General features: G+C 46.4%; 1 protein-coding gene across 2 annotated transcripts in view; it reads left to right on the top strand.

Annotated features, from left to right (window-relative positions):
- Nucleotides 1-19687, top strand: part of SYNPO (synaptopodin) — a 217326-nt gene that overhangs the window by 46782 nt on the left and 150857 nt on the right. For both annotated transcript variants that reach the window (XR_015297540.1, XM_086931296.1), the window contains exon 2: nt 15075-16238. Coding sequence is in view for 1 of the 2 variants with exons in the window: in XM_086931296.1 (XP_086787422.1) it covers nt 15743-16238 (496 nt within the window). In the remaining variant the exon portion in view is untranslated. The remainder of the gene's footprint in view (nt 1-15074; nt 16239-19687) is intronic.

Here is a 19687-nt window from a genome sequence, read left to right as displayed (position 1 = left end):
ATTCACAAGGAGGGCAAACCCAGGGGGGAATGCTCCTCCTACCGCCCAATCTCCCTCCTGAACATCGAGACTAAACTCCTTGCCACTATCCTGGCGAGGCGGTTGAGGCAGGTCATAACGGACCTAGTGCACCCCGATCAGTCCGGGTTCCTGCCGGACAGGGCCACTAAACTCAACCTGCGGCGCACGCACAACTGGCTTCAGGAAGTCTGCGACAGGAGCGAGCCCCACTGGTTCCTCTCACTGGACGCAGAGAAAGCATTCGATGCGGTTCACTGGCCCTTCCTGATGGGGACCCTTCAACGGTTCGGGTTTGGGCCCAAGTTCCAGCGCTGGGTGCAGCTCCTCTACTCGAACCCCAGGGCCAGAGTACGGATTAATGGGCGGGTGTCCAGGGAGTTTGCGATAGAGCGGGGGACCCGCCAGGGGTGCCCGTTGTCCCCACTCCTCTTTACTCTCACAATAGAGATACTCGCAACCCGTATCCGTTCCAATGGCGACGTGACTGGCTTCTGCAGGGGAGACTCAGACACTAATCAGGAGAAGATCTCCTTGTATGCCGATGACGTGCTGTTATACGTTACGAATCCAGCTAGGACGATACCGGCCCTATTCAAAGAACTGCGAGACTTTGGGGCTGTGGCCGGGCACACCATCAACTGGCATAAGTCGATCCTCTACGACCCGCAGGGTGCGCCGAGGGGGGAGGACCTGCCGGAGATGCTCATCCACACCACGGAAGGATTCCGCTACCTGGGGGTCTTTATCACCCGAGACAGGAGGCGATCCTACGCGGACAATGTTGACAGGGTAGTGGTGGCAGCGAAAGCGGAAATGGACAGGTGGCGACCACTCCCGCTCACCATTCTAGGCAGGGCCGCCCTGTATAAAATGATACTGTTACCGAAGTTTTTGTACGCTCTCCAAAACGAGTACTATCCCCTGCCGGCCACGACAGTGCAAAGAATTCACTCAGATCTCCGTTCCTTCTTGTGGCTGGGGAAGCAGGCCCGGGTGGCACTTGCGACCTTGCAGCGACACCAATATAGTGGGGGAATCTCACTGCCTAACCTGGAGGCCTACTATTGGGCAGAGCACCTTACCCCGGTCAACGACTGGATTCACGCCCCGGCTGATCACCCCACCTATGCGCTCGAGAGATCGCAATGGGACGATGTAACGGTGTTACACTTCCTGTATGGGGGGAGAGGGGGCCGCCACCTCCTCCCGGCGACTAAGATAACCCTAATGGCGTGGCGCAGAGCAACGGTAAGAATGGGCTGGCATGAACGGCCCACCCGGCAGACACCCCTGTGGTCGTGTAGGTGGCTGACCGAACTGAACAAGCTGCGGGGATTCCAAAGGTGGGATGATATTGGCATTTCCACGATTGGGGACATCATAGCGAGGGGAGAGCTTAAAACCTTCCAGGCGCTGCAGAAAGACTTTGGACTCCAGAGAACCCAGTACTTTAAATACCTTCAGCTGCGGCATGCATGGGGAGCACAGAACATATCCCTCACTGACATACCCCAGTTTGCACCACTCGAGGGCCGCCTACTCCAAGAACAGATTCAGAGGGGGGCGGTGTCCATGACATACAAGACACTGACAAATAACATGTTGGGCGATCTACAGACACTCAGGGGGAGATGGGAGGCAGATGTGGGCACGCTAGAGAATCTAGACTGGGAGCTCATACTCATGCACCCTCGGGAGGTGGCCATAAAATCGAGGCTCCGCCTCATTCAGTTCAAGGTCCTACACCGGGCCTACTTTGACAGGGAGAGGCTCTTTCGGATGGGGAGGGCAGGGGACACCGCCTGCCTGCGATGTCAACACCAGCCGGGCGACTTCTTCCACATCATTTGGGGATGCTCTGTTATACAAGAATTTTGGGGTGAAGTCTTCCATGAACTAAATGAGATACTGGAGGTGGAGATACCTAAGGACCCCAAACTGGCACTTCTGGGCATGTCAACGGAGGTTGACGTCACACGATACCTCCTCATTTTCCTGCTGCTGGCCCTGGTGGTGGCAAAAAGAGACATTGCGAAAATGTGGGGGGCGCCTGGGAAGCCCACCATAGAGGACTGGAGAAGGGGCTTGGATATGTATATGGCAGCTGAACGAGTTACCTATAAAGCTAGAGGGTGCCCACGGAAGTTCCGAAAGATATGGGCTAAGTGGCGACACTATCATGGATTGGAGTAGAGGGGCGTACCTGACCGGGGGGCTGTGAGGGAGCGGGGGTGGACCAGAGAGATGGTACCTATGTCGCAGGTTTTAGCTGAGTCACTGCTTGAGGGTATGGGCCATGGGATGGCCTACATTCGATTGGGACACGATGCAGGGGGCTTGGTAAGTCACGGATGTCGGGGGGAGGAGGGGGGTGAGGGTGATATGCTGCTGGGGGGGGGGAAGTGGGGGGGGGGGGGAAGGGGGGTCTCGGACCGAGGTCCCCCAGTTGATCACTTCCCTTGTTGTTGAGGGGGGGGGGGTGTTTGGGGTGAAAACGAAAAAGTAAGTTCGCCAAACTGTATGCCATGTAACGAAATATTTACAAAAGTTGCGTACTCTCGGGAAGAGCGGAATGTTGACGCTCCCCCCGAGACAGTTGATGATCCGTGTAAGAGATTTGCCTGATGCAACAATAAAAAGAATTTGAAAAAAAAAAAAAAAAAAAAAAAAAAAAAGGATGCCATGGATAAACAGAAAGTTGACATTCAAGCACAGATATTACGATTTTTCATAAATTGTCTAATAAGAGAACGAGACAGGCCCGAGACAGATCAAAGTGAATTAGATGCACTAACAAAGTGGGGTCAAAATATAGCCGAAGGAAAACATGACAGGGGGGCTTGCATAGCCAGTATGTACCAGAAAATTAGAAGGGCAGTGATAACGGCACACCAGAAAGGGAATGACAAAGCTTCCTCCGAGGAGGAAGAAGACCTTGCAGAACAAAGAAGGACTACAGATACTATAGCATATGTAGGTAAGGGAAACTACCTTAGGAAAGGCATCCGTCCGGAAAACAAGAGAGTTTTTCTCTCTGCTTTAACAAACCCGAATTCTTCTGAACATCAGTTCCAGGAAACTGATAAAAGGCTTCGAGACCGAATGGGGTACCATGTACTCAATACTATGGATGAACAGGAACTAGCCCGGTCAGCCGTGTTATGGGCCGAAAATCCAGACATATATCATGATGATACATTAGCACAGACATTCTTGAACCTTTCCCCAGACGAGCAGAAAATAGCAGGTGTATACATGATTCAGCACCTCCTCATCAAGTACAGAAACCATCATTCCGACCCGGGTCCCTTACACGAAACATTAGAAGCCCTACTCATGGATAGATGGAGAGGTTTCAGTACCAAGTTAATACAAATAATTCTAGAACAACGACATAAATATAACACCTTCATAAGTTCCGAATATGTTCCCGCCCCACCTCCAGAAAGAAAAACGTATCACATGCAATGCCTGAGTGGCATTGAAAGTCAGAACCCCTTACGAGAAGTACACCCAGTTATGGGTGCGGATCAAGTCTTGAAGCGTGTATATGTTCACACACCACTGACTAAGTTAGAACTGTTAGAAATGAAGAAATTAGTCCCGTGTCACGATAAAGACCCTGCAGGTTTTCACAGAGAGCTCAAAGACATGTTGTTAATGGGGGATTATACGTATGATGATATTATGAAAATGTTAAAAGTACTGTTGCCCACGGGCATTTACGAGAAATTAAAGGAAAAAGATTGGGAGGTGGGGGAGGCAAAGATAGCATGGGCAGAAATAGAAGACGAAGAAAGCAAACGAATCCCAGGAGTAGGCCTTGGGGATAGGACTAAAGCATTGCCCGGATTAATAGTACAGGTTTTGCCAAGATTATTGACAACTAGAAAGGAAGATTGGGACGCCATCTCGTCCTGTAAACAGAAACATGATGAAGATACTAGTGACTTCTATTCAAGATTCGAGAAATGTTTCATTATAAATAGTGGCCTACAACCAAGCAGCGAGTCATATCCACACCTTTTTGTATCAAAACTAGTCGAGAATTCCCTACCATTAGTTAAAAATAGAGTGTATAAAGTTGAAAGTACTTGGCAGGCAAATACGCCATCCCAGATGTTACAAATGTTACAATATCATCAAAACAGAATTAGGGAAAAACAAGATCAGGAACAGAAGCGTATGAAAGACACGAAAATGAAAATGTTAGTAGCTCAGACGGTCCCAGCCGACGGTCAGAGAAAGGGTGGGGCCCAGACAAATCACACTACAGCTCCCGTTAAAGGGACATGTAATTATTGTAAACAGCCAGGTCACTATGTACATGAATGTCCAGTCCTGAAACATAACATCTCAACAGGTAAAACTAAAGAAAGACCGCATCCGCCTAGACACGATCAGGGCCAGCAACAGACCTCACAAAATGTACAACCGATGCAGAATACACAGCCTATGCATGCTCCATCCCACACAGCACAGACAGTAGCAGTACCACAGCCACAGCCCATTGCCGCGACTCAGCAAGTTTCACAACAGATGTACCAGTATGCCCAATCTGCATATCCAGATTACCCCCGATATACATGAAACAGCCTAGAGAGGGAAGGTGGTTTGCCTCTTATTGAAATTCCTGTAGATCAAGAAGGTCCTTATGTACACAGTCACGTATTGGGAAAAGACAGAAAGTTTTTAATTGACACAGGGGCAAGCCGCACTACTATCAGTCATAATGAAGTCCCAGGGGCACCCCTCTCAGGCTCACAGAATGTTTCCCTTGGTTTTTCAGGACAGCCTATTGTAAATGAAGTATCGGAACCAGTACCATTGGCTGTGGGTCCATTATCACGAGTTACAGATTTGTTACTTACGAAATCATGTCCAGAAAATCTGTTAGGAATTAAAACACTGAAGGCTCTAGGAGCTATAATATGCTGTTCCCCGGAGGGAGTTAGACTCTTTCTACGGGATTTCAAGGGTCATTATGTTTTACGAGATTTTGATGTCAGATTGAAAAATGTACCAGATCACCTATGGGCAAAAGGCCCAGCTGACGTAGGTTGTATGCATATCACTCCATATCGTGTTACACTCAAGACAGGAGTTGTTCTACCCAGAATCAGACAATACAAGTTACCACCCGATGCTGTAGTGGCTTTACTGAAAATCATTGAAGAGCTCATTGCCCAGGGAGTGGTCGTAGAGACCGACTCCAATATCTGTAATTCACCTATCATTCCAATTCTTAAACGTACAGACCCCAATGCACCGCCAGTATATCGGCTGGTGATTGATCTTCGAGAACTGAACAAATGCATTGTACCACAGTACCCTGTGGTCCCCGATATCTCTTCCCTATTGACTGCTATTGATTCAGAAGCAACGTTCTTTACCGTAATTGACCTCAAGAACGCTTTCTTCAGTGTACCTATTGATCCGGAGAGCCAATATCTCTTCGGATTCAGTTTAAATGGACGAAGTTTCAAATTTTCCCGCGCACCTCAAGGATTCACAGAAAGCCCCAGCATCTATAGTCAAGCACTGAAAAGACAATTAGATTGTATTCAAATGCCAGTTAACACCGCTTTACTGCAATACGTCGATGATCTACTGATCACCGCACGAAGTGAGCCCGAATGTGAACAAGCATCATTGACAGTTTTACATTTCCTGGCCGACAAGGGACACAAGGTGTCTCCTTCGAAGCTATAATTCTGTGTTCAGCAAGTTGTATACTTGGGTCACTTGCTGTCCAAAGTGGGGAGACAGCTCACTCCCGATCGCATTCAGTTAATTGTAAATATGCCAAGACCCCAGACACAAAAGGAAGTGCGGGCCTTTATAGGCCTCACCTCGTACTGCAGACAATGGATTCCTCAATATGCATTTCTAGCTAAACCACTCATTCAGTTAACAACGCAGGAGGCAGCAACTTCGATTGCCCTCCCTTGGACTCAGGAACACACACAAGCCTTTGAGGAATTAAAGACAGCATTATGCCAAGCACCAGTTTTAGCGACACCATGTTACAGCAAACCGTTTACACTTTTTGTTACAGAACGTGACGGTACAGCATTGTCTGTCCTCACTCAAGATCAAGCAGGTTCACATAAGCCTTGCGCTTATTTTTCAAGTACATTGGATTCAGTGGCCCAGGCACTCCCTGCGTGCTTAAAGTCAGTAGCAGCAACAGCGTTAGCAATCAGACAGAGCGATTCAATTGTTCTAGGTCATCAGTTAACAGTACAAGTCCCACATTCTGTAGAGGTTCTTTTAAACAGAACCCAAACTCAACACTTGACTATAGCACGACTGACAGGTTACGAATTGACACTATTCCAGCCACACATAGAAATCAGACGTTGCAGTATCTTGAACCCAGCAACACTGTTACCTACAGTTATGACAGATCCAGCTCCGCATGATTGCATAGAGATCATTAATGCAGTAACAAAGCCCCGACGAGACTTAACAGATGTTCCATTGACAAATGCAGACCTGACACTTTATGTGGATGGTTCATGTATAAGAACAAGTACAGGAGAATTAGTGGCCGCGTATGCAGTGACCACTGAAACTGAAGTTAAAGAAACATGTCGTATTGATACACTGTCTGCTCAAGCGGCAGAGCTCATCGCTCTGACCCGAGCCTGTACTCTAGCCAAGAACAGAAATGTCAACATATACACTGATTCCCGTTATGCGTTCGGAGTTGTACACGACTTCGGCATGCTGTGGCAAGAACGAGGTTTCTTGACCTCTCATGGTGCCAAGATTCAACACGGTCCCCTCATTCAAGCACTGTTAGAAGCAATACATCTGCCTTCAGCCATATCCGTCATGAAGTGTAAAGCACATACTAAAGTCACAGATTCTGTTTCCCAGGGTAACGACCTGGCAGATCAGACAGCAAAACATACAGCATTGACTCACACTCAGACAACTGATACGACAAAGACAATAGGACCGACAAATTGCATGACCGTCAGGGATCCCGCACTAGATGTTATCGACATTCAGACACACGCTACTCCAGAAGAAATAAAGAAATGGATTGAACTAGGAGGGATCCAGACAGATCAAGGTTGGATGACGAAGGGAAAATCTACATGGTTTCTCCCTGACTCAATGGTTCAAGTCATGATAAATACAGCACATAGCCCAGCACACCTAGGAGAGAAAGCGATGTTAGACAGTTTACAAAATCTCTGGAACAATAAACACTTACGAGCAGCCGCAAAACAGAAAGTGCGTACTTGCATGATCTGTTGTCAGTTCAATCCAGGTAAAAGCGTCCCTGTAGAGCAAGGTGGATTTCATCCTCCCGATCACCCTTTTGAAGTCCTCCAGATGGATTATATCCAGATGGACCGTTGTCGAGGATTTAAATATGTTCTCGTAGTTGTCTGTGCTCTGTCCCGCTGGACCGAAGCATACCCAGTCCCAGATTACACTGCTCCGACCACTGCCAAGCAGCTGGTTCGTGAATTCTTCCCACGATACGGCTTGCCTCGTGTCGTGTACTCAGATAACGGTCAGCCATTCTCATCTGCCTTAATGAAAGAAGTTTCCTTATTACTAGGATACCAGTGGAAGTTCCATTGTGTCCGACATCCCGAAGCCGCAGGCCTTGTAGAGAGGCATAACCAGACATTAAAGATCCGCCTTGCCAAAATATGTCAGGAGAAAGGGGTCGACTGGATAGTCGCCCTGCCAGTGGCACTATTCTACATGAGAATGGTCGCCCATTCGAGATCAGGGCTATCCCCGTACGAGGTGGTCTTTGGCAGACCACCGAACATGTGGGGGACGCCCATTCCGAAAAAGATTACTGATGTTGATTGTAATATGTTGACAGATTACCTTGCCTCCTTGATGTCTGCACTCCAATCATGTCGTTCACAGGTTGCCGCAGCCTTCCCTGACAACACTGATGTAAAGCCGCACGACGTCCGTCCTGGCGATATTGTGCTCGTTCGCAACTTCGACCGAAAGAGTCCGCTGGAGCCCCGCTGGAAGTCCCCGAAGACCGTTCTTCTCACCACAAGGACGGCCGTGAAAATCGAAGGAAGAAAGGGGTGGGTTCACACGAGTCATATAAAAAAATTCTCTGGACTGAAACCTGATCGAGACTCGTCCACCCCCACCAAAGACTGTGTCGAACAAAAAGACTTTACAGAATCTGAACGAGAAAAAACTCCTCAAGAAAGTTATCGCATGAAATTACGATCTAGCAAGTCAGACAGTTTAATTGTTTAAGTCCTCCCCTAGGTGAATCGGTTAAATAGTTTCTGACATGTATCCCCTAGATCGAGATAGAGAGAGAGAGAGAGAAGCAAAGAAACGTACATACTGTAAATCACTTCGTAGTCACTGTATAGTGACACTATTAATCATGTTTATTCTGAGTATTTTAATTATTGTTGTCAGCATCGTTTTGCCTATCTATTACCCTATTTTCAAGCGTGAACAATCTGCTTACAATGTATCTGCTGAACACACTTTCAGTGAGTTACCTCCACACGAGCTTTCCTACAGACTTGCGCTGCGCAACAATACATTCATTAGTATGCTACATCATTCTCATCAAACTAACAATGCTACAAATTGCTGGATATGTGGCCGACTCCCTCCCTACCAGAATTACAAGGGAGCTCTGCCCCTCTTTCCGTACCCATTCACTCATAATGGCTCCTGCGGAGCATGGTTTAAGATAATTAATTCCTTAGATCCTGATATTGCTGTTTTCGATGGGGGCTGGGTTTGGGGAAACTTGAACTTAGTCCTGCTAGACGTCTGTTACCCAGATAAGGAGGGACTCCCCACTAGAATAGGAACTGATCTAGAAAATGAAGTATATGGATTAGGTAATTACACAATTAGCCTTATGATTCTTACTGTTGAATCCGAAGCTGCACCAGTTCTACCCATTATGTCAGTATTGCCAGTCACTGGTGAATTATGTATCAAGAAGAAAGGTTCAGTACACTTAGGTCATAGTAAATGCACTACCGTGGTCGAATTCAGTGATCATGGAAGGTCGTCCTTTAAAGCTATTAGTCATTCTTACTTTGTTTGTGGTCATACCGCATACATACGTCTACCTCCAGATTGGGATGGTACCTGTTACATTGCATTCCTTCTGCCACCCGTTTTCCTAGCTCCACCTGATTACCATAGAAATACCCATCTAGTAAAGAACAGACTCAGAAGAGATATTCCACTTGTCGACTACACAGAAACGGCATGGGAACAGTACACCGATTTTAATAAAGGATTCTTTTTCTTTTTAGGACCTGTTCAGAATAGTAAATTAATACGCAGATTAACTAGAACACTTGAAGCAGTAGTGAATGAAACTGCCTCCGCCTTAGGTAACTTAACAGAAGAGCAGTCCGCCATGCGGGTTGTTGTCCTTCAGAACCGTCTTGTTATTGACGTTATCTTGGCAGATAGAGGTGGAGCCTGTAAGGTCATCGGGTCGAGTTGTTGTGTTTTCATACCACAAAACGCACCATCTGTATATCAAGCTATCACCCGTCTCCATAAAATTGCAAATCAGATACATCAGAATCCAGGCACCTGGACTTGGTCCGGTTGGTTCTGGACAACGTTAACAGCTTGGGGATGGAAGATCCTATCCTTCCTAGGCATTGGCCTAGTCCTAGTATTCAGTTGCTGCCTGTGCCTGCAGTGTGGGCCAGCGATTTGTGGACTGTGTGCCACGTCATGTATTGAACATTCCAGTTTTCTCTCAAAACGTAAACGAAAGAAAGAAGAACAAATGATGTTACAAGAACAATCTGATCGATTCATGAGGATCGATATATCATGAAGGGTCCGTAGGGAACAAGGAGGGAATGAGGAAATATAAATTTTTGGTCATGTTATGTTCCCTAGCGCGTACCCCACCGACTCCATGTACCAGCTTAAAGTGCATGTAACTTCCCTCCTGTGCCAGCTATGAAGACGCAAATACATTTGCGTCCAACGTTAACTTGTCCTCTTTCAGATCCACCCTGAATGGATTATATAGTCCGTTCCTAAGTATGTTATGCCACCGTCTTTTTGTAGTACACTTTACATGTTTTTCCTGCTCTGGCAGAGTAGGCCCTGAATTTCTGCCATCGAGCCTCTTTCCTGGCTCCTGACTCTGACAGCCTCTGCCCAGGCTACCTCTGTACCCGTGAACTCTGACTTACTTTCAGCGCGGCCCCTCGCGCTCAGCTCAGCCTGCTTTCTGCCAAGACTGACTATAACCTTCGAGTTATCTGTTCTGCTCCTCGAGAATGCATTCCTGCCTACTAGCTCCAGTAAACATCCTCTCCAGCTGCAGAGCCAAAGGGCCGACCTGTCTCAATGCAAGTAATTCATAGCCTCTGTTACCATGCTTCCATGGAAGGCCCCGTGCCCCCACACTTCTCATGCAGACACTTAGGCGCTTATACACGCATCCCAAGTTAGCATAAAATAGCTTCTGCCCTAGAGACCTTTCCGCCCAGATAGTATGGTTCCTAAACATCAGATATCAGATATGATAAAGGTACAAGTTGATCTGACATGCCAGACTTCTGTCTCTTTCCGTCAGTGTAAATGTCAAGTCCCCTGCACCCCGTCAATCACACGTCATGCAGCTGCGCGCGCATCCAAGCTTCCGATTTCTGCTGACATTGCAACAATTCTGTTAGCACCACCCCTTGGTGCCACCCACTTGCGTCACCTATCAGTGACGTTTCTAGTACACACCTCTAGTTCACGCCTAGTTCACGCCTCTTGATTACGTACTAGTACCACGTGTATGCTGTTATCTTGCCTTCTCTCAGCTGTTACGCCTCTTACACTATTACTTATGATGTGAATTAAGTATATAAGCTATGTAATGTCAATAAAGTTGGCTCTATCCCTTCTGACACCCCTGTGGTGGTCAGAACATGATATCCTGGTCACGACCATTCCTTTTTAAGGAATAAAACCCCTAAGAAACTCTAACACCACGGACTCTGTCTTTTTTCATTCCGATTGAGTTATTATTGATTAAGTACTTACCTGCATAGAAATTAAGAGAGTAAATTAATTATTTACGTCACTTGTAGTGATACAACAATTTCACCAGCATTACCAGGCACTTGTGTCAGCACATACATTTTTCACCTATTTGTCCCAACTCATCCTGACCACCCCTGCACCATCCCTAGCTGCTTATCTGGGAGCTGAGAGGCCCTGCTGCTGATCTGGGAGCTGAGAGGTCCTGCTGCTGATCTGGGAGCTGAGGCCTTGCTGCTGATCTGGGAGCTGAGGCCCTTCTGCAGATCTGGGAGCTGAGAGGCCCTGCTGCTGATCTGGGAGCTGAGAGGCCCTGCTACTGATCTGGGAGCTGAGGCCCTGCTGCTTATCTGGGAGCTGAGAGGCCGTGCTACTGATCTGGGAGCTGAGAGGCCCTGCTGCTGATCTGGGAGCTGAGAGGTCCTGCTGCTGATCTGGGAGCTGAGGCAGAGGCCCTGCTGCTGATCTGGGAGCTGAGAGGCCCTGCTGCTGATCTGGGAGCTGAGGCCCTGCTGCTGATCTGGGAGCTGAGGCCCTGCTGCTGATCTGGGAGCTGAGAGGCCCTGCTGCTGATCTGGGAGCTGAGGCCCTTCTGCTGATCTGGGAGCTGAGGCCCTGCTGCTGATCTGGGAGCTGAGAGGTCTTGCTGCTGATCTGGGAGCTGAGGCCCTGCTCCTTGGGACGGTGCTCCTGGGCAGAGTCTGGAGACTGCTTTTTCCCTTGACCTGAAAGTTTTTGGCTGGTTTCTAGAACTAAAACTGTATGACCCTGCCAAAAATATTTGTGTGGGTGGAAAACAGCAAACTTTCCTTTGTGAAAAATGTAACTAAGTAAGATAGAAACGGAAACTCACACATTGCGAAAGAGGGCGTCATGGAGTACAAAAAGCAAAGAGAGGTTCAGTGTATTACCCTGATTCGCGGGATTGGTACGAACACGGTCACTGCGCCCACCCCAGCCGGAAGGGGCTGTGTATGCATATGTACAGATCTATAACTGGGGGTGCGCACACGTGTTACTAAACATTTACATGTGCGTGTCTCTGCATGTACATATCTAAATAGTCATAAACGTGTACATGCATTAGCATGTTTTTAGGTACTTAACTTTAAATGTACATTCACAGGTCGGTAAATAGATGCATGCACCTACCAGGAATGCTGACTAATGAATTCCGTTCCATTCCGCAAATCTATTCTCATAATGTGAATTACTGGCTGTTCCTTGACGTCAGCTCTCGGCCCGCAGGAGAGTATTGGGTGTGGAACTTGTACCCTCGGGCGTTGAGTGCCTGCTGAGGAGTAAGCTGCCAGCAGGACCAACTCTGCATTCTGAGTTATTCCAATACGGGGGAATTGAGTTGTAATGTCAGCTACTGTTAAGATCCGAAGTACGGTTTCGTTCAGTGGTCGCTGTATCGGTGGTTGGTATCCTGGTATATTGATTGGCACTAGGGTGCTTTATGGGTTACGGTCCTGGTGTTTTACAGCGGATGGAGGAGGGGCCTACTTGGCATGGAAGGTCGGAGGGAGGCGGGAGTGCGGCCCGCATTCAAAGTGCATGGAATGCAGCAGTGACACCCCCCCCCCCCCCCGCCCCCCTCCATGCATCATGAACACAATAGCAACCCCCGTCTTCGAAGGGACCACAAGGCACGTATGCGCCTAGAGTCTGTGGTGGCGTCTCGTTAGGCGCACACTGCGCCTGGAGTCTATGGGGGAGTGTCGTTAAGTGTACACTGCACCTGGAGTCTATGGTGGCGTCTCATTATGAAAGGAGAAGGCAGACGATGCGGTTCCTGTCTCGTGAAAAGACAAGGAACCCCTTTGTGTATCAATGATGGGCTGCGTAGCCCATTCTCCGTTTTGTTAAAAAATATATAAGAATAAAAAGTTTTTAAGACACACATTAATCTATACTTGGGGTAGTCCATGGGGATAAAGTTATACAGAATAAACTTAAGTTTGTGGCCCGTAATGATATGGGGGCTGGCTATGAGCCAATCCCACAGAGGGGCCGGGAAGGAGTAGCCTCTGAGGGCCCTCCCTAGATGTACTCAGGATGAAGATTGTGAGGACTGTAAATGGAGCTCCTATGAGAGCGAGATGAGTGAGGACGTAAAATGTCAGAAAATGCGCCCCCAGGCTGGTGTTCTCCCTAGTCATGAGGCCACCTACTGAGTGTTTCCAGGTGTATTCATGCAGGTGATAGCCGTGTGAGTGTTAACGGTGGGGGTGGTGGCAACCCTGGGTTTTATTATGGATTAGGTAGGGTGTCCCGTACATTCCCAGGTTTAGTAAATCGGGAAATCATTAAAAAACCACATGGGATTTGCATGGGAACACCCACCGCAACGCCCATGAAATGCCTATCTCGCACAGAGTAGGGCAAAACAGCGATCTGCGCTGCGTTGCATTACTCCATATTCTTGAAGCCTTTCAAAGTGGTTTTGCATGGCTTTACAAATATGACTTAGAGCTTTGCGTCGTGCATGTACCACGTAGCATGGTGGAGGCATGACACAAGGCTCTCATAAATATGCCCCTACGTTTTCTCCTGACTTCATTCCAAAAACAGGGCCTGTATGTCAGGGGATTTCAGACCAAAGAGATCGGCATTCCAAACCCTGGTAGGTCAGGGGTCTTTAAACCAGAGGGTTCAAGGGTCATCAAATCTAAGCACTGAAAGGTCCTGAGGCCAGACGTGTCAGAAATTCCTCAGAAGTGGGAGATTGCTTGCAGCCCTGAAGGATCAGGTGCCCTCAGACCCTGAATATAAGAGCCCTGAGGTTTGTGACATTAGGGTAAATAAGGCCTGACACATCAGAGGCCCTTAGATCTGAATATCAGAATCTCTCTGGGTGCCTGAAACCTTGGAGATCACTGCCATTAGATCTGAGCGATTGGTTGCACTTTGACCTAACAGATCAGGTTCCCTTAGATGCTCAGACCATAAGATAATGGGCCTTCAGGCTCAGGAGTTATTGGTCTTCCATCTGGAGAAATCAGGGCCATTCTAACATTAAGGACAATGGGCCCTTAGAACAGGATATCAGGAGTACTTAGACCTGGGAATTAATGTTTTTCAGAACAGAGAGATTACTGACCAGGTGAGAAAATCTGCCCCCCCCCCTCAGATCAGGAAATCAGGGGTTCTCAGTCCTGAGAGACCATGGGATACCACAACTGAGTTATCATTGTCGCTCAGATCTGAGAGACCCTGAGTCACGAGACCTGACAAATGAGCGGTAAATGAAGGTCTTCAGACACAAGAGATCAGGGGTCCTCAGACTGGCGTTATTGACATGCAGGGCAGCCGTGTTCATCAGGTCTATTAGATCAGAGTTTGTAATGCCTGGGAAATCAGAGATCCTGTACTTAAGAACCTAAGAAGTATGAAGTTCATATACCTGAAGCATCGGGGTTCCCCAGACCTGATAGACTGCACACAGATCTCTAAAGATCTAAAACAAAAAGTTTTTAAATTGCAGTAGATCAGCTAAAATGATCTCCAAAATGGAGCGAATTTCAGGTATCAAAATCTATACCTGACTGATGTGGACTGTATTAGACCACCTGTTCGCATTTGGAATTCCCAGTTATTAACACGAATTCCACTTGGGCAATTAGAATTCTGGTTGCTAGTTTACTCGCAATGGAAGACTGCGGCATCCGCAACTCTAATTGACCTCTTGGTACCCCAAATCACCAGAGGGAATTTTGAATTCCTCTGACTTAATTTTGCTGAACAAAAACGATACAAGAGAGCAGTAAACACTAGACATTTAGAATGTTAGTTGCAAAACCAAACCATGACTGTTCCTTAAGAATTTTGTGTTGACATCTGGGCTATCTGAATTTGGCAGTTTCTACCCACTCCTGACCATTACTATCTGGTTCATCATATAATTAGGCAGATGCGTAAATATTAAAATGTACATCAATGAAGGATTTTGGAACCTGCCTACATTTTAAAGTCATATTTCTAATATTGTTTCTTCTTTTTTTTAGGCTTAGAGAAAGAAGCGATAGTCCAGAAAAGCTGTCTTCCAAGAAATCAATCTTTGAATGTCTTTAACTGACTGAATCTCCTAAAGAATGCCATATATTTAATTTGAAGATCAATTCTCAATTTCTGCAGAAAGATGGACCAAAATGGGCAAGAACAGTGACTGGTCTACGAGAAACTCCAACAGGCATATACTTCTTGTCTTCGAACTTGTCTCTTCATTGAACACGCAACTCTGCTCGTAATACATCTGTTACGTGATTGCGGACCCCTACTACATATATATATCTGTTCACTGAAAAAACAGTCCTACTAAATAGAACACATTCATCTATTGAAAATGCAAGCCTATCGGTGACACATCTGTCCATCAGATTAGCTATTTTACCAGAAACAGCTCAATATATCTAAACATCACCATACTAGGAATCTACCTACCCCTTCAGGATGGAGCTGTACTAGGAAAACATCTGTCCATTACTTCCACTGAATCTCCAGGTATCAAAGTACTGAGACTTAATAGGAAGAGGGAGAAAAAACACTCTATCCTAGATGTTTCTGGGGTAAAGAGCCTTGACAAAACAATAAAGGAAGTGTACCAAGGATCTATATTGCTGAGTTTGCCAGCATCCATTGCTGCAAACAGTGGAACCTGTAGACTCGAAACAGGATGTTGCAGGCTCTTGAGTCCCCAGCTACATGTGGTGGATCAGATAACATGAGTGAGAGGAACTATAGTGTTCCCAAACTGGGACCTAAATGTCTACAAAGGTATGGTTCCCCACAGCAGACAGTAGGGGCAAATTTCACTAGCCGTCCACTAACTTGGCGTCCCCTGACTACAGGCAATGTTAAGCAAAACAAGCAAGAAGGAGCAGAAAGAGGCATGGAGTCAACATTACAGGAGAATGGTAGCAACACCATAATGAAAACGAACAGGATTTCCACCACACTGAATAGTAGGGCCCAGGGCTGGCAGCCAATGGGGGAAAGTTCAAAGCCAAGAGAGTCTGGGCCTCCTTCGCAAGCAACAGGGCCAGCACACCAAAGCCCAGTGATGGCTCACAATCCATGTATTGCCACCATAGATGACCCCAACCAGGAGTGGAAAGTGGCCAGGGTTCAACACGTCGTCCTTTCCGATCGAGACCAGCCGAGGAAAGCAAGTAAGTGTTAGTGAAAAAATTGAAGTGATGGGATGGCTTTGAGGGACGCTTTTACTTACCCACTCTCTTGAAGTGGTAGAGTCTTCATAACTATGCCTCTATCTTATGAGGAGATTGTAAGTGATGTCATACCTTAATCTTTGCTGTTTGAGGGTGTTTAAGTGACAATGACCCACAGGCTCAGCAATCCCACCGGCTTAACATCCGCAGAATGGATTGTGATTATTCAGCCTTTTTCTTCACCAACGTACACTGGCATAATAATAAAGCGACATATCATGGTCCATGTAGAACAGTTCCTTAGTAATAATATTGTACCTGTGACCATGCTTGCTTTCTTAAAACCCATGTGATTTCCCCTGCAATCCCTTCTAAGCTCTGCTTCGTGTTGCTAAATTCAAGATCAGCTGTGAAACTCCATCCAGCAGTTCTAGACCTGTTGCTGGATCATGTGCTTGATTTACTAGGACCGGAAGCCTGCCAGCCATACCACAGCAACAGCCCCAGGCGATCCAGTTGCACTCGTTCCAAGGCCTCAGCAAAGCACCATTAAGTTGGTGTAGGAACCCCAGAATGCATTCTAGATGACTATTTTGGGTTAACTACCTTAGGATTCATTAACATGCCTACCTGAGAAAATCTTTTTAACCAGTTAACTACAACACTGCAAATGTTAGGTTCATTCATCAATTCCTTTGATCAAATACAATAATTTTGACTCCTCTGACAGACGTTGTCATTCAGTCTGACATGCCAGCAAGCAACACTGGGGGTTCGGGTATGTTCTATAATCTACTGTGAGGCGTTTCTCCTAGGCACCACTCAAAATCAGATTGCTGCCCTGAAGACAGATGACATAACACAAACAGTGTAATTTGAAGTCCCACAATTGTTGCTGGTGCAAAAAACTGCCCAAGTAAAACCAATTAGTGTATGGTAGTGACTTTACAGTGGGCTTAAGGGATCAGGGGGAGGCGAAGGGAGAGGTTAAGGTCAAAATGGGGAACAACTTGAGGATGCTTTCCACATGTTTTAAACCACATATTTATACTATTATTTCCAACCTGTTTACCCAAACAAATTCCTTCGGCAATACTGGAAGAAATTTCCAAGGGAAATACCATCAGGTTTGAGATAACATTTTACTGAACTTAGAGTCTGGGATCGTACACAAATACTAAGCAACTCAAATGAGGCCCAAAAAGTTACCAGCCCTCCCCTAAAGGCTTTTCACTCTATTCAATTTGAAAGTGGATTGATGCACGCGGAAATATGTAAGTCCACAAATTCTCGGTTTTATTCCAAAATATTTGTATTTTTCTTTAATTCATAAAAGCATTTTTTCCATACATAAGAACATCCAGCCAACGCGTTTCATCAAATATGTTTGTGAGCTTCATCAGGGCTGAAAATAATATATAGATAAACATGGATGAAAAATCATATACAGACAAAAGGAAATCACAGACAGTACAACATTATTAAAAAAAAAGACCCAAGCAGGTCTCACCACCATGAACAGAAGTACACTAAAACATGACATACATTATTATGTAATGAGACAACAGAAACTGACAATAAATTGATAAATAACACAACATAAAACATTACATATTGGGGCCGATTATGATGTGGTTGGGAAGGCTCCGACTGACGGTTGGAGCCTTCCCACCTGCCAACCATGTTGGAAAGCATCTTTGGGATCCCCCAGCAGGGCCCCCTTGTGTGCACGACCTCTGGTTTGAGGCCAAGGGGGCACCTATGGTACACCACAGTTGACCTCTGCCTCTTGTGGCAGGCACCTTGAGGTGCCTGCCACGGGGTGCAGGGATGAACCACACCTCCCATTTTACTATGGGAGCATGCATTACAGCGGTTTACGGCCTGAATGCATGCTCTTATAGTACAATATAGAAATGCGATCGAACAGTGTTCGGTCGCATCCTAATCAGGCAGTCGGGACTGCCGACTGGGTGTCAGTAAGTAAGAGATTCTGCCTGACATCGTAATGACCCCTATTGTATCCATGGGTACAGAGAGGATAACCTACAGGAGCACATGTATATTAAGTGCCCCACCAAAAATGTATATATACCCGGCACTTGCAGACATGACATACATTATTGTGTAATGAGACACCAGAAACTGACAGTAAATTGATCAATAATGTAACATAAAACATTACATATTGTGTCCATGTTTTCAGGAGAGGATAACCTACGGGAGCACATGTATATTTATGGCCCAACTAAAAATGTCTACATATGGAGGACTCACTCACCTTGTTCCTCCCAAAGATAACATTGGGCAACACAGACAAGGAAAATACAGTTCTTGTACGCTTTTTATGCAACCTAAAGTTGCGCAATTTAGCCATATTCCATGGATGGATGGTATATCCCATGTGACCATATAAATGTTGGGCTACTCTTTTAGAAATCTCATTATTAATTAAAAAACCTGTAAAGATAGTCAATCTGATCGCCAATGCCAAACCATCATCCCACTCCCTAGATCAGCTTCCCACGAGTCTGGCCAAAGACCTGAAGCGTATCTTAGCCCCAATTTGGTGCAAGATCATCAACAGCTCTCTGAGATCGGGAACTATCCCAGACTGCCTCAAGGTTGGCCAAGTCACGCTGCTTCTAAAAAAAACAGGGCTAGACACAGAGGATATGAACAACTTTAGACTCGTTTCGAACCTACCTCTCCTATCCAAAATTCTGGAAAGATGTGTTCTTCCATAGCTAACCCAACACCTGGAGAATATCAAGCTCCTGGACCCACACCAATCGGGATTCAGAAAGGGATGCAGCACCGAAACCGCAATCCTAAACATCATAGACGATCTGCACAAATCACTTGACTCAGACCAATGCTGCCTTCTCATTCTCCTAGACTTATCGGCCGCTTTCGATACAGTTGATCACACCCTGCTCCTCAAAGTCCTTCAAGAAAGAGCAAGCATTGAAATGACGGTTCTAAACTAGTTCTCCTCCTTTCTCCACAACCGCTCGCAAAGAATAAAAATTAAAAACTTTATATCCGACCCACTGCCTGTCATCCGAGGAGTCCCACAAGGGTCTGTACTCTCTCCCCAACTCTTCAACATCTACATAGAACCCCTCACCACACTACTCAGGAATTCCAACATCCTCTTCCACCTCTACGCGTATGACACTCAGCTTTATCTGGAAAGCACCTCCATGGACGACATGCAAAAACTAAATGGCACGCTCAAAGAGGTTCAACAATGGCTCTCATTGAACCACCTTAAACTCAATCAAGAGAAAACTGAAGTTCTACTCATCTCCAACAGAGATGAAACCCCCCAAATCGAAGAATGGCTTAAAGCCGTTGACACCCTCAATGGCACCCTCACGCCAACGGACTCGGTGAAGTCCCTGGGTATCAACCTAAACCCCAAGCTAGACATGAAAAAACACATC

The sequence above is a fragment of the Lissotriton vulgaris genome, chromosome 7, assembly GCF_964263255.1.
Source record: "Lissotriton vulgaris chromosome 7, aLisVul1.2, whole genome shotgun sequence".
In the NCBI taxonomy this organism is placed as follows: Eukaryota; Metazoa; Chordata; class Amphibia; order Caudata; family Salamandridae; genus Lissotriton; species Lissotriton vulgaris.
The sequence above is the reverse complement of the archived record's forward strand: the minus strand, read 5'-3'. Positions and strand labels throughout refer to the sequence as shown.